Source organism: Pleurodeles waltl, chromosome 8 (genome assembly GCF_031143425.1).
Source record: "Pleurodeles waltl isolate 20211129_DDA chromosome 8, aPleWal1.hap1.20221129, whole genome shotgun sequence".
Lineage (NCBI taxonomy): Eukaryota > Metazoa > Chordata > Amphibia > Caudata > Salamandridae > Pleurodeles > Pleurodeles waltl.
The window spans coordinates 422,416,856-422,432,215 of NC_090447.1; the positions used below are offsets into that span (position 1 = coordinate 422,416,856).

At 44.4% G+C, this 15,360-nt stretch overlaps 1 protein-coding gene across 2 annotated transcripts in view; it reads right to left on the reverse strand.

Moving 5' to 3' along the window:
* The window catches only part of SLC9A7 (solute carrier family 9 member A7), a 389,146-nt gene that overhangs the window by 170,743 nt on the left and 203,043 nt on the right, over positions 1-15,360 (reverse strand). For both annotated transcript variants that reach the window (XM_069204294.1, XM_069204295.1), the window contains exons 8-11: positions 14,777-14,882; positions 12,170-12,258; positions 11,922-12,035; positions 10,161-10,272 (exon numbers count right to left, since the gene is read on the reverse strand). In XM_069204294.1, the coding sequence (XP_069060395.1) occupies positions 10,161-10,272; positions 11,922-12,035; positions 12,170-12,258; positions 14,777-14,882 (421 nt within the window). The remainder of the gene's footprint in view (positions 1-10,160; positions 10,273-11,921; positions 12,036-12,169; positions 12,259-14,776; positions 14,883-15,360) is intronic.

The window sequence follows — 15,360 nt, forward strand, 5'->3', positions numbered from 1 at the left end:
GGGGACTCCAACAGGTGATAGGGATCTTTTGGGACTTAAAAGTGCCTATGTGGACAAACTGGTTTGGATTGGAAAGATAACAGTAGAATCGGTGAAGAACATGACTGGTGAATCCCATCTGAGAATCCAGGGTGCACATGAGGATGGGATGGTTGACCGTATGGGAAGTGTCTGACAGGTCCAGCAATATTAGGAAGCAGGGGTCATGTGAGTATGCTTCACTTTAAGGTGTATTTTTTTATCATGTAATGTCTAAGAAAAATAATCGTCAGAGAACTAGACCAGGGAGGTGCTCATTTACAGCTTTATGGAAGAATGCAACATTGGTATTGCAACATATTTCAATCATTCCCATAAATTTAGAGATTTTTCCATTATTAGTTTCTCCCAGTAAGTGGCGGGTAGAATCCAAACATGAATAAGTATAATTGGTATTAGCTTAGAAGTGAATGTGGGACTGGGGTCCTATCACACATACACAGAGCACACAGTTCCTGTTTGCGCCATTGCACACCTTAAGACAGGTGTGCCGGACACAAACAGAGAAAGTGAGCCCTATTATGGTGAATGTGCTGCCTTCAGGGCAAATTGTACCAGGTAGGGGTGGTACTCTGGACGCCCAAAATTGCCTCTTCCTTGATTGTGGCAAGGATGAAAGGATTGTTGTTGTGGCCAGATCGAAAGGGAGAGGCCCAAAGATCAAGCGCTGACCCTGCTCTTGTGAAAGCACTCAAGCACCACATCAGCCTTCTCACCAAACAAGCGGGACCCATCAAAGGGCACGTCAATAAGGGATGACTCAACATGCCCTGAAAACCCAGTCTACCATAACCATGCATGGTGGCAAAGCACCACTGTAGAAGCCAAGGCCCTACCAAGGGAGTCTGTGGTGTCCAGTCCACATCATATGGTGACCCTAACTGCATCCCTACCTTTCAGTAAAGCCTGGTTGAGAATGGCATGGGCCTCCTCAGGCAGCATTGGAAGAAGCTGTGCAACAGAATCCCACAACACATGGGCATACTGGTCCCAGTGGCATGTGGTGTTCACGGACCACAATGCAAGTCTGATGGAAGAAAAGATGTACTTCCCAAAGGTATTTAGACTCCCTCTTGGATTCCAGTAGTGTAGTAGGGAACATGCTTGGGTTGATATTGGCAATAGAGACTTGGACCACCATGCAATCTGGTGAGGGATCCTGGGAAAAGACGGTTGGATCCTGGGGTGGGGTTGGGGGGGGGCATGAGCAATCATGCGGTGCACAGATTCCCTGTGCAGGGTTTAACCTGGGACCCCAGGACGGTGTTGGTGAGGACTTCATTAAAGGGCAGCAATGGATCTGCTCCTGCCTGAAGCACCTCGGGCAAGACATCTGACTTGATCTCAACAGCAGGAAGCTCAAGGTCAAGGACCTCTGCAGCCCTGCGCATTATAAAAGTCTAGCCCAGAGAGGAAAGCCTGTGAAGTGTCTAGTCCACTGCTATCTCCCAGCTCCTCATACCAGTTGTCCTTATTAGTAGGGTCCTCCTCCAAAGGACCATACATCTGCTCCTCATTGCTCCCTGGGGGTCATAGGATGACTCTATTGGAGGAAAGTCTGAGGGTTGGTAAGGCCTGGACAGCGCTGTTGCAGGTGCCAGATTGAGCGGATCTGGGATAGGAAGGAATACCCTAGGCGGTGTTGTCCTAGATCCAAGAATGGATCCTGAGGGCCTGGCAGGCATCAGGCGAAAACCCGTTGGCAAAAACATTTCATGCATGCCGTCATAAAAAATTCCTGCAACTGGGTATGCAATGCCCTGGTGCAAGGAGCCTCTGGGTAACGGGGGCGGGGCCAGGTGCCGGCTCTGCCAAAGAAGTCGGGAGTGGGGCCTAGAAGCATGAGGTCAAGGAGTTGAAGATGAAGAATGCTTTGACTTCTTTTTGTGCTTCTTGGACTTACTCATCTAAGACGTGGAAGTCTTAGACCTCAAAGATGACCGTCCGGAAGAATGACTCCTGGAACAGTCTCAAGAACCTCCATGGAAACGAGATCGGAACCAGGAACTACGCTGAGCCTTCTTCTGCCACCCTGCCAGGAGCTTCAGCACCCATCTGCGAATCACCTGTATGTGTGCCAATGAAGTAGTACAGAATGAGAGCCGCTGCACATGGTAGTGTGTGAGTGCTGGGATGTGTGTCCCTGTGTCAGGTCACAGTACATGATAGTCATTGTGCATGGCTGAATGCTTGAATGTATGTTTGACTGAGAGAAGGTACATTACATGAAAGTCAGCGCTTGCTGTTGAGTGTGTGCTCTGAGGAGTACGTGTCTCTGTGAAAGGCCCAATACATGTAATTCTTTGGATTCCATTTTGGGAGATCCTGGGCTTGCTGAATGAGCTTTTAGAGGCAGAGGAAGCCCCCTAGACAGATTTCTGGATTGTTGTATTCCTGAGAGCTCGGTGAGACACACATACTAGAAGAATGAAGAGTCAGGCTCTCCAGTACACTTTAAAAAGAGCTACTTGATTCTAAAGATAGACCACTGATCAAAGGGGCCTAAGTACCTCTCAGGAAGGAGATGGGCTTGATAACAGAATAATGAAGGGTAGGGCTAGGGGCCTTTCTAACTCTTTGATAACCATATGACTGAGGCCGACATCCAGGTGTGATCCTCTAGTCACTCCTGTGGTCTGTGTGTGGAGCTATCAGTTTTGGAGACACACCTGCTGGGATAGAGTTCTCCCTGGAGAAAGAGCAAGACAGAGGAATCGGCACTACAAAGTGGGCAACCCCCAGAACACAAACTTAAAAGACAGAGACACTAAATCATATTTGTTCTGGAAAAGGATTCTGAAAAGGGGCGCTTGAGACTCCCAAATTGTCAAACTGATGATGTGCATCAGTGTGAAGCAGCTCAGCGTACCTTCTGCTTGTTGTTACCAGCACTGGGAACTAAGGGTCTGCAAGTATCCCATGATGGGTGAGGGGACATCACACAAGAAAAATCAAGAGCCCTCGCCCTGAAGCATCACCCTCTGCCTCACCCAAGACCAGTGGACTCTGTGAGGACAAGGAGATTGCCTGAAGGGAGCAAGGTCTAGTGGGAATCCTGCTGAGTGTATCCAAGAAAGCAGAGTGTGAGATTCTGGTCCATTGGAATCAGCACACCAATGGGGTTGGCTACCTGTGTGTGCTGTGGATAACCCCTGAATACCAAGTGGGGACCGTAGAGACATTTGGATCACCAGAACATTCGGGCCATCTGATTGTGTGCATTAGATGCAATCCCCATATGTCATGTAATGACCTCAGTGTTAAGGCTGGTGCGGCACTGTGGTGAAGAGAGGTCAGTCACTGTTAGTCCTGGCAGATTTTGGTGTGTTTCCCCTGTCTTTTTGCCTTCTGACCTCCTGTTTTTATGGTATGCTGGACTCTGTTTTTGCTGGTTTTATGTCTCTGCGCACTTTAGCACTGCTAATCAGTGCTAAAGTGCAAGTGCTCCCTATGTAAATTGTATTGGTGATTGGTTTATCCATGATTGGCATAGTTGATTTACTGGTAAGTCTCTAGTAAAGTGCACCAGAGGTGCCCGCGGCCTGTAAATCAAATGCTACTAGTGGGCCTGCAGCACTGGTTGTACCACCCACATGAATAGCCCTGTGAACATGTCTCAGACCTGCCACTGCACTGTCTGTGTGCGCAGTTTTAAACTGACAGTTCAACCTGGCAAGTGTACCCATTTGCCAGGCCCAAACCTTCCCTTTTACTACTTGTAAGGCACCCCTAAGGTAGGCCCTAGGTAGCCCCACGGGCAGAGTGCAGTGTACTTAGAAGGTAGGACATGTACTAGTGTGTTTTACATGTCCTAACAGTGAAATACTGCCAAATATGTTTTTTACAGTCGGACGGCCTATCTCTCTCATAGGTAAAAATGGGGCTGCCTTTAAATAACCTTTACATGCAGTTTCCCTTTGGGAGCAGACAGGGATATGGGGTTTGAGGTCTCTGAACTCATAATTTTAAAACACATCTTTTTGTAAAGCTGGTTTTTAAATTGTCTGTTTGAAAATGTCACGTTTAGAAAGTGGGCATTTTCTTGCTTAAACCATTCTGTGCCTCTGCCTGCTTAAATATTCCACATCTGGGTCTGACTGACAGTTGGGCTGTTGCAAATTCCCTCTAGACAGTGACACAAAGGGAGCTTGAGTGTAGCCTGCATATCCCGATGGGCCATCTGGGCTAGAGTGGAGGAAGGAGTGGTCACTTACACCTGAAAGGGCTATGCCTGCCTTCATGCAATGCAGTCTCCTCCTGGTGTGTGTCTGGGGCCAGGCCTGGGCAAGGCAGGATCTTGTCCACAACAGAGACTTTTCTTTGAAGTTTGACTAATTCAAAGGTACAAAGGGGTTTAAATAGTGGACCCAAAACCCCAGACTTCTAGAATACTTCTGGATCAAGAGAAACCTCTGCCAATGAGAAGAGCTGGAGGAGGAGTACTCCCCCTTTGCTGTGTGCTTTGCTGGGCTGGCCTGCTGTTGTTGCTTCTGCGTTAAAGAGGACAAAGACTGAACTTTGCTGTTGATCCTGCTTGTGAAGTTTCTCCAAGGGCTTAGAGTAGAGTTTGCCTCCTCTTGGAGGTCTCAGGGATATCAAAGACTTCAGCTTCATCTGCCTGCAGCACTGAGAACTGTGTGTTTTCTGCTGCAACAGAAGTAAAACCACTGTGACACCGTCAACGCCGCCGCTGAATGCACTGTGACCTGATGATGGCACATGGAGCCATGCCCTACGTCGCACCACAACCCGGGTCTCACCAACGCCACCACCTGACGGAGTCACCGAGCCGATGCTTGCACCGTGACCTGTGAGCCCTGCACCGCCTTGCTCACACCGCAGCCTTGACATCCCCAACGCTGACGCTCCACGCTGACACCGACACCGCTGCCTGCACCATGGCCTGTGGAAACTGCTCACGAGGTACACGAAGCACCGTCCCGTCCTGCACCGCAGCCCTGTTCCACCGATGCCAGAGCCATCGACTCCAGCGTCGTCTGCACAGTGACCTGTGGGCGCCACACGAACCCTGCAATGCACCGCCTTGGGCCTACCGACGACAGCGCTGGACACACTATACGTCGCACCGCCCCGCTTCACACCGCAGCCCTGGTCTCACCGACGCTGCAGGACGCCGTCACTGAGCCTCTGCCTGCACTGTGACCTGTGGGCACCGCACGTCCACCATTCCGCTTCGCACCACAGGCCTGAAGCCACCAACGCCAGCGCTCCTGACTTCGTCATCAGCCCGGAGTTCGATCTGCAAAGCATGTAACTTCAAAGGCCCGACGACCCCTGCACCAAACTCCGGAACCGATGCCAGCGATGCCACACTCCGGATCTCATCGCAAGGATCACAATGCACTACATTTCCAAGATACTGTTTGCGGTTCTTCCCAACACTGTAGCTGGCCCACGACGCTGCGGCCGGCCTGAACTGTTGGATTTGTTGTTCACAACACTGTGATAGCCCCAGACGGATCCATTGACTTCGCTGAATTGTATTTATAAGCTAATTCTTGCAAAATTCATATCTTTATTACTGTGTGCTGGATTTGTCTTGTTTTGGTGTTCTTTTACACAGATAAACATTGGTTAATTTTCTAAAACTGGTGTGGTGTCCTTTTGTAGTGCTTTCACTGTGTTACTGTGTGTTATGTGCAAATGCTTTACACATTGCTTCTGAGATAAGCCTAACTGCTTGTGCCAAGCTACCAAGGGGGTGAGCAGGGGTTATCTGAGTTAGGTATCTTCCTTATCCTCACTAGAGTGAGGGTCCCTACTTGGACAGGGTGCAAACCAACTGCCAACTAGAGACCCCTTTTGTAACAGTCACCCTGAGCAGTGTTGTGCCTCAAGGAGGAATGTGACCTGAAGTGCATGGAAAGTGATCCCCGTATTGCAGGTGCGGGCTCACTGAAGAACAGTGGGTCGCTGTGACCTCAGAATGTCTACTTTCTCACCAGAACTTAAGTAGCACCCCAGGTCTGCCGTCGGAGACCAAAGATACTTAACACAACAATGTAGGAAAGCTGTGAAGGTCCAGACCACATGCTAACCAACAAGGCTACAGCTCATCGCTGGCACCACCAGCAGTTGCCCTTGATCCAGGACGGCTGAAAGCTCCAGGGCCTCCCATCTCATCTCTGTGGGAGCTGTTATCATTGAACATCGGAGTCACAGAGACCTTAGAGGGAATCTGCTCTGATTGAAGCACTGAAGACGCTGGTCTATTTAGACTATGACTAGCCATAGTGGGACCTCTAAGATTCCGATAGTAATAGCGATTACTAAATACTGATTTTTGCAAAACGCTATTTGGTAATTGCTAGTGCTAATGTACAAAGGTGTTATCTAGTCGTTCCTCCCCAAATAGTGATGTGTACCTCATGAATATTAATGAGGTAAGTCCCAATTTGTGATTCACTAGAATTTGCTGCCATCACAGGGATGGTGGCCTAATGGGGACAGGAGACCCCCATGCCTGTGATTGCTTTTATATGAAGCAATCTATTTAATTTTTTTATGCAGCCCATTTTCCTTAAAGGAAAATGGTATGGGTTTACAAAGAAAAAATGAAATGTTTTATTTTTTAAGAGTAGGAAATGTTGTGGGACCACTGCCTGCTCTTAAAATATTTTTTGAAACTTTCTCAAAGGGAAAACGGTCCTATGGGGTCCCCTTTGTTGGAGTGTAGTTTTTAGAATCAAAATCAACATGAAATGTTTATGAACTAATGCATAATAATGCCGCACAGAAAATGTATTAATGTGTTTTAATAAACGTGAGTCCGAAAGTGCCCACGGGGAGTGGCCACCAATGTATACGATGGTTAATGAAATTGACTAATAATAAAATATTAATGTACTAATGTATGATTTGTACTAGTATTAAGAGTTATATGCTAAGGATTTGCTAATTAATCACTAGGCCTTAGTTAGCATGAGTCGGGGCCTAGCTGCCCGGTTTCATATTAAATGTGTTTTCTAACGTGCAGTGTGCTGACTTGCTGACCAGAAGCTAGAAGATGAGTGTAACCGTAGTAGATTCATTTTCATGAAGACTCGACTTGCTCAAGGAGACATTCTTGCTGAATGCAACAGTGTAAACGTGCAATAGGCACAAGGTCGCCTAAACTGGTATAGACAATGGAACTACTGACTGGGTCTGTGAGAGGACCACAAGAACATGAAATCATACTGGACATTTTACCCGCTGGAGACGTCAATCACAGGAGCCAATAAACTACGTGAGTACTGTTATGAAGTGACAATTTTGATGGGGCGATCAGTAAACTATTGGATGGAGATGATGGTGCGCCAAAACTTGCCCAATTGGAAATTAGGGGACTGTACCACAAGATTGATATAAAATTCATAGACACGAGAGATTACCAGCCATTAGATGCCATTCCGAGCCATTATGAGCTATTACACGCCATTTTGCCATTGCATGCTGTCACCTTGTTACTCTGCCCGAAGACTTTGCTGTTTGATTCCTCAAACCATCCTTACCTTGATTTGCCCTATTCTATACTTTTCCTCCTTATGAGGGAAGTATCTCCTTTTGCCCGGTCTTGCTGAACTTTGCTGTGTTTCCTGGCTGATGGCGAATCAACTGCTGTCCTGAGGACGAAGACTGACTCTGTATGCTGACCCATTACGGAGGGTAACTATATGATGATGAAATTGTAATTGTCTATTTGCCTTTCCTTCCTAGGTACCAACTGCTTCTGTTGACAGAGACCATAGATAGATGTTTTCTAAATTTGTGTTGCCAAAATTGTTTTGCATGAAGTCCATTCTAATGTTTATGATCTTTGCTTTGATGAAATCCTATTCGAGTTGCCGTATTCTTACAGTACTAATTTGTTTCATGGTATTGAGACTAATAAACTTGCTAGTAGAATGTAATCAATAGGGAATAAACATCATAAACTTGCTAAAATCTGGCGTGGTTATTCATGACTGAAAGGTCATGGTGGTGTTCGAGTCTTATTAATGTCATTGATTCATTTGATTGAACTGCTACTGCGATTACTGATGAGGTTATTGATTATTAATTGACATGTTGACTAGTTAGCTCATCTTAAGGAGGCTTCAATCAGGGTCAAAAGATTCATCGGCCTAGAACGAGTCCCAGAGTGAATAAATTATCTAGATTGGGACGCGTTATCACCTTCCCATTTGTGACTGGGTTAACAACAACTTTCAGTTGGTGGTAAAGCATGAATGTTTTGCGACTACATTTTGGTCATAAAACATAAGCTCATAGCATTTCAATTCCCTGTTTGAAAAGGATGCCCTGAACACGACCCTTCCAAATAGAGATCCTGTTTGAGTTCACAATCCCAAACTGCAATTTGGTAGTAAGTTACGGAATGGTAATTTGGAGTTTGTATATCACAAAAAGCATTTTTGCTGTCGTAAAAGGCACAATTCTTTGAAATTGGCCATTTGCAACAGCAAACTGCTTGGTACATCTAGCTCCGAGTCTCTAGCAGGGTCTAGCCTGGATGTTGCCTCACGTAACTGAGGATAGCCCCTGTCTATAGCTAGAAGAGTGAAAAGCTGGTGCTTCTGCACCAGCGTTAGAATACAGACGTTATGAAGAGTGTTATTATTTCACGTGCATTGAATTTTGCTTTATGCGTGTAGAAATACTACTTTTTATAAATATTTGTCTGGACATTCATTTATTGAGGTAGCTGAATGTACATTGACTTGTGAGCTTGTGTAATTGTGACCCTGTGTATTCCCAGTACCTTCATGTGCTCCGAGAAACCTTGGACTGCTCGACTTATGGGCCCTCTGAAAGGGGTTCCAACACCCACCTGCAGGGGGTTTTCAGACCCAGTTTCAAAAGGATACCATGCTGCCACCTGCACAGTGAAAGATGGACCGTCAGCTTCCAACAGTCAGTCCGTTTTTCACTAACTAGCTGTTTCCAGTACAGGCGTGGGCTTGCGCCTGCCCTGGAAATAGTGCATTTATAGTGATACTGCATGCTGTCCCACTCTGCGCCAGACGCAGAGACTTAAGTGTGCACCATGGTGCAGAGTGGGACAGTGCGGGGTATGCATAATCCAGCCCAAGATAACCAGTGGGATGTGAATGAGCCATCATAAACCAGGCACATGGGAAAGAAGAAAACAGCAATATGGTGAACCTCCTAGTAGCTGAGCAGAAGTCCACTGGGGCTTTCTAGTCCACCCCAGTCAGGAACACGTTGCAGTCATATTGTCACTGCAAAAGGACAGCATGCATACAGTACCCCTACTGTAAATGCAATATATGTTTTACAACACAACATTTTTAGAAGGTAGGACTCGAGACATAGGATTGAATGGATTTTGTCGCTCTTCTTCAGGGATAAAGTGCTCCTCGTTACCAGTGCCAACATCCACTAGTCTCCTTCTCCCTCACTTTTCCACTACAAGTGGAGAACACGTTGAAGGCGACCTCAAATCAGCAGAGCTGTGCCCCTGCAGGGAAGTGATCAGAAAAGTGGGTCTGGTCCTCCACTGGTCTCCACGTTTGAAACCACTGGGAGAACAGAGACACAAGGATATTCAGGTGAGCATCATAGGAGCATTCTGCCATTACTGACTGTACAAGCAAAGCCATTTGTTCTTACAATAATGAATTTCTGGACATCACCTTCTTGGCTGGAGTATCAACGTGGCCTTTTATGTGATATTTTAAAGAATGATTACCATTTGATAAACTTGGGGTTCGAACTTCAACTGAGTTTGTATAGCTCTCTTATTTTATTTGAGAAGTAGCATCTAAGTTGTCTGTGTGGAAAGGGGGTAAGGTACCAGAATACTGTAACCACAATATCGCCTGGAGTTAAAAATAGAAAATTTACACCCAATGGGTTGATATTTTTGTAAAAGATGTTTAGGACAAAATATTTTTGTAAGGCGATATTATTAACGATATTCTTCTATACAACTGGAAAGAACTGGTAGCATAATGTTCAGTTGCCACTGCCAAAAACGCATTATGTAAATAACTCATTAGCTAACAGTAATTAATTTAAGCCATATGTTAGAAGATGTTCTACCCGATACCCTAAAACTACAGATGCATGCTTCGTTCTCATATCTTTGTCTTTACCTGAAAACATCATCATGTGCTGAAAGTTCCAGCCAATCTTGTGCCGTCTGCCCAGGTTCAAGAAGAAAGACAGCGGGTAGATGTGGGCCGCTCTGCCCAAAAAGATGGCTATCTTTATTGGAGGAGTGTCAAGGATGAAACCGTTACAATCTTACACAGCAGTAAAAAAACATTCGGAATTTTTAAGTCAAGCTCGAAGGAAAATGTGTGCATATCGTGAAAATCATGTGTCTCATGTCATGTACCCGAGATGTGCAGCTGGTGCCCCCCCACATTTGTCTCCTGTGTGAGAGAGGTAGCAGGACTGGGTCAAACAAAAGCAAACATCTCTAAAATACTGATAGACGTAGAACATAACCCATAATACTGAGGGACTTTGCAAATTACTGTTCTAACTTCAGTCCTAGAATAGATGGGGAAAGCACTTGGTACAGGTTTTATGCAGATTGAGTGGGTACGCTGTACTCATGTGCGTGTAACTGCACATCATGAGGAAGGCCACGCTGGGTGAGGGTTGAGACTGGTACATCTGGCAAAGTGTCACTGGTAATTTACTCTCACCCAGCCTCTTCGAGAGTTTCATCCTTCATTCAGCTCTAATCGGAAATACTGCAATTTTTCATGTTTACATGTTTTGTAATCATGTAAAGCTTTTGCTCAAAAAATCACCAACATTTTTCTTTTGATTGTAGTTTCCAGGGTGCTATATAAATAACAATACAATACAACACGATACAATGGTTGGCAATTTTAATCAGCCAGGGTCTTTTGAGACCACCAGGTACACTGAGCATAACACCAACAGGAACATGCTCCACCTTCCAGTTACAATTCGGATATTCTCATAAATCAAAACACCAGAATAAATACCCCCTATTTTCCACACTAAACACACATCACCTCAATTCTGTAATTAGAAACACGCTTACTAAGCAAATGGTGCAGGCTCAAACAAGTGACAGGTTTATGCATTTAATTTGGGCTGTTATAGGCGTGCTACCAAAATGAAGATCCGTGGAAAGATTAATTGTGCACAGACTTAATAATCTAAATAGAGAGTATAAAGAAGGTAAAGATAACACGAGTCCTGTTTTGATGCCAAAGGGCTACGGGTACAGTGGACCCTTGGAGAAAGGGGCAGCAGGTGACAAGTACGGAGGAGATAAATATGGCTGGTGGAAGGGGAATTAGGCCCGGCTAAAAAGTTTACTAAGCCAATGTTACGCAAAATGTACATTTCTTAAGATTTCACATTACACAGCTTTGCATATTTTCGCATGCTGTAAAACTGGTAATGATGGGGTGCAATATAGCCAATTGTGATTGTAAGTGCCCGAGACTTTCTGCAAGCATTCTGCTTATCGCCTTTGCGTTTTTCTTAAACACTTCAGACACCCAGTACAGTATCTCATAACATTTCCTTTTGCTTATGGAATGCATGTTTAATACGCAACACACTACCTAATATAACTGACCGCTTTGATGCTCACATGCCTCCTTTATACTTAAACGTTCAAAGATCTGCAAAACACTGACTGGCATGTTATTTGTGGCATGTTTCTAGGGCTCTGTAAGGCCTGTATGCCCCATGGCATCACCTGTATTGGTCAGCATATCGACGTGGTTCCAGAGCCTCCCAACATCTGCTGCGTGGCTTTCAAATACCAACAGACCCAAGCGCCCTTCTGCATGCACGCGCCCCTCCTGTGAGTATGCTAATATTTAAAGCAACAGCCCGTCAGTACAGAGATAAAAGGATACAAAGGCACCAATGATAAAGATGGGGCTGAAGACGTGCTTCTGAAACGTAAACAGAGCTAAACCCATGTAGGAAAATATAAAGTTCTCGGCGAGGAAATGCAGGACTTCAAAGAGCTGAAAGAAGGAAATAAGAGAATTGACATTTATTGACTTGTTAAAGATGTCACCGTCCAATAACAGCCTGCTACCATTGTGCTCTGTTGTCCTTTCTCTCTTTCGCTGCGTGCAGCGGAAGGGCGCCAGCGTACCTCTTTGGTGCGACCCCTTGACTCAGCTGACAAATTGTTGTATGTGTAATGAGCCTGTGTGATTCCACAGAAAAGGACGGCGACGACTCCTGTAGAAAAAGCACAAGGAGTACACGAATGATAAAATAACTTCTATTCTTTTTCATGCAGTCGCAGTTATTACGAACCCTTTAAAGCAACACATGCTCTAACATTTCACTCGAACTATATAAAATTATGAGCATTACCCCACTGATGTTTTGAGTTCAATTAACTATAGATTTAGACAGGGTCACTGGAATTATGCTGCACGAGGGGGGCAAATTATGCGGTGTGGTTTTGTAAATTATGCGGCAGGAAAATTGAAATTATGCGGCATAATGTGGCACATTTTGTAATAATATTACTTCATTATTTCAACATTTTTAGACGTCATAACACTGTCTGGGCATTGGTTACACCTTGTTAATACCATGTTAGTACCCAAACGTAGCAATAAAAAGGTTAAAAAGTCCAGTTTTGCAAAGTGCCTTTCACTGCGCGGCAACATATGTCGCTGCACTTTTGATAACTTTTGAACAGTTTCAGCTGGAAACATTTTGTGGGGTAAAATCTGCAGAATATGTGGCAGATAGTGGATAATGTGGCAAATGCAACAAATCTGTAACTCTACGAAAATGGCTGCGGCCGCACATTTGCATAATTCCAGTGGCTCTGCGACTAGACCTCGGGTATCAAGTTGGATTACTGCGTTTGCAGGCCATTTTTATTTCTGTAAAAATTGTCGGAGCTTTTGAAATCAGGCTCTGAGTAAAACTCCTTTTCTAGGAAAATTGAATTTTGTTGTTTCAGGAACCATGGTCAGGGTTTAATTGCAATATGATAACTGAAAAAAAATATTTCTTAAAAAATGTCGGAGTACATCTAAATGTCGGGATAAGCCCATTCCATTAAATATTTTAACTATCTTCACCAGAAAATATGCTCTACAAAGCCGGAGGTTACATTAAAAAAAATAAACTGCTAATAACATTCTGATTATTGCTACATATGTTGACCAATTTCAAAGAAAGTTCTCCTGCCCTTTTATTTTAGGAATATGGGGCCGGATGTATCAAAGGTTTTTATCCATTCTATGTCTATGGGAAAATGTGTTCATACATATGGCCCATGGTGACTCTCAGGAAACAAGCATGCACACAAACACATGTATAGTTAGCTCTGCAATGAATCACTTGAAGACACTTCTATACTGAAAACGAAGGTTCGTACAGGGTTTTCAGAAAAGGTTGGTTTGAGTAAGAGGAAAGTCAGTTTTTATTTAGCATGCTCCATAATTGAGGTTCGTACATTTAAGGGTATCTGCCTCTATCCAGACAGCTATGTTTTCTTGGGATGTATAAGAGGTTTTGATTGGATCGGCAGAAGGAGGCTCAGGGTGTATAGTGCTATGTTTTCTTGTCTAATAACTTTGTTTGGCTTCACTGATGCATTTGTGATTGAGGAAGCAGCCTTGAGGTAATGCCAAGAGGAAGCGGAGACAGAGCTTCATTAGTTTTATTTCAGGATCTGTGAATGGCTGACACATTTTGAACAACGCAGAGAGTATGTTTTAGTAGGTTGAGTTAAGGTCTCTGCATGCAAACTGTCAGTAACTACTCCGGAAAAAGGCAGGGATGTGACACAGTATGTAGTACTGTGATTGGTTGATCAATAATCACATGATCTAGAAACAAAGAATTTCATTTGGCAGCAGATAAAGACTGAGAGGAATATCCAGCATGGCCAGTTGTTTCCTTCTCTGCAATCAAATGGCCTACGTGGTCTGGATGGTAATTAGCAAAATACAGAGCAGCAATCGTCAACTATTAGAAAATTCGATGTAAAACATCAACATTCACTTCAGGGGTTAAATACGTTTCAGCTCATAAAGCACAGTGAGAAATGGCAAAAGGGACGAGGGTGATGAAGAAACATGCAAAATAACGTAAAGGACAAAAAGCTGTCTGGGTACGGTTCTTAAGTGCATTATAGGACAAGAAGACTTCTAAAGAAAGGGGATTACAAAGGAAAATGATGCACACAAAATGAGAAGGCACCAAAATACCAGTCCATCCCAAAAACAATGAAGGAAAACAATGAAAACAATTAATGTTTTCTTCACAGAAATGTTAATATAACACTAGCCGTAGCATCAAGACCCATCTATGAATTGAGGGCACCTCCCTGGCTTTTGGCCGTGGTATTATATATACGTGGATGCCAACGGTGGGTCAAGTTAGGATGGCTGGAAAACTGAGTATCCAATATAAGTCAGAAATCAATGTTGGTACTTCAGAAGCGTGTCACCAGTTCCCGGCAACGTGTGCTTCTGGTCTCAAGGAAAGCCATGTACAACCAAGAGAGACCGTGATTCTCAGAAAAAGTTCGAAAGCCACTAAATTCACATGGGCTTACATCAGAAAGCCCCGTATTTCAATACAAGTTTACAAGTAGTAGACACCTGTAGACAGATTTCTCGGCATAGTCCGTCCTGTGGGGAGCACATTTGATTGAGATGCACAGCAGCTTTGCGCGTGCCGCTACGCTCCACTAAGCTTGTGTTCCCATGAAGTCAAATGTACTCACCTGTGAATCCGCAGGCTTCAGCTAGGAGGAAAGTGCTCCATGACATCAGGAAGAAGAGAGCTGTCTCCAGCAGTGGGAAACAGTGGAGCTTTGTAAATTTGGTCACGTTGATCAGCACGTTAAGGAATACATTTATAAGTATTTCGAGGTTGGGCATATACAAATACATACTCACTAAACACTTCTACCCTGAAACCTCTACAAAGTTAATAGAGCGATAACAGAAAATAGTCAAACTAATGTTACTTACCAGTAAATAACGTAGCCAACCAACAAAGCTAACAAAAATAAAACCAACTGCGTTTGTACCAACACTTTTCCTGTTTTTTCCAGGTGCTCATTTGTAATGGGGAAAGTAAGTCCAAAGCAGAAAACACTAATCCTCCAGACGCCTGTTGCAAATCAAGTGGTATCCAGGAAGCTGCAGGAGAGCTTGGGAACTAACATCACACACTACAGAATAGAAATAGTTTTGTTACCTTGACAGATTGCAGAGACCCTTTGCAAGACTGTTGTTTTGTCATGTTGGGAAACAGTCTGAAGAAAACAGCTGATCTTGGCAAACGGTTCATTCTAAAGGGAAG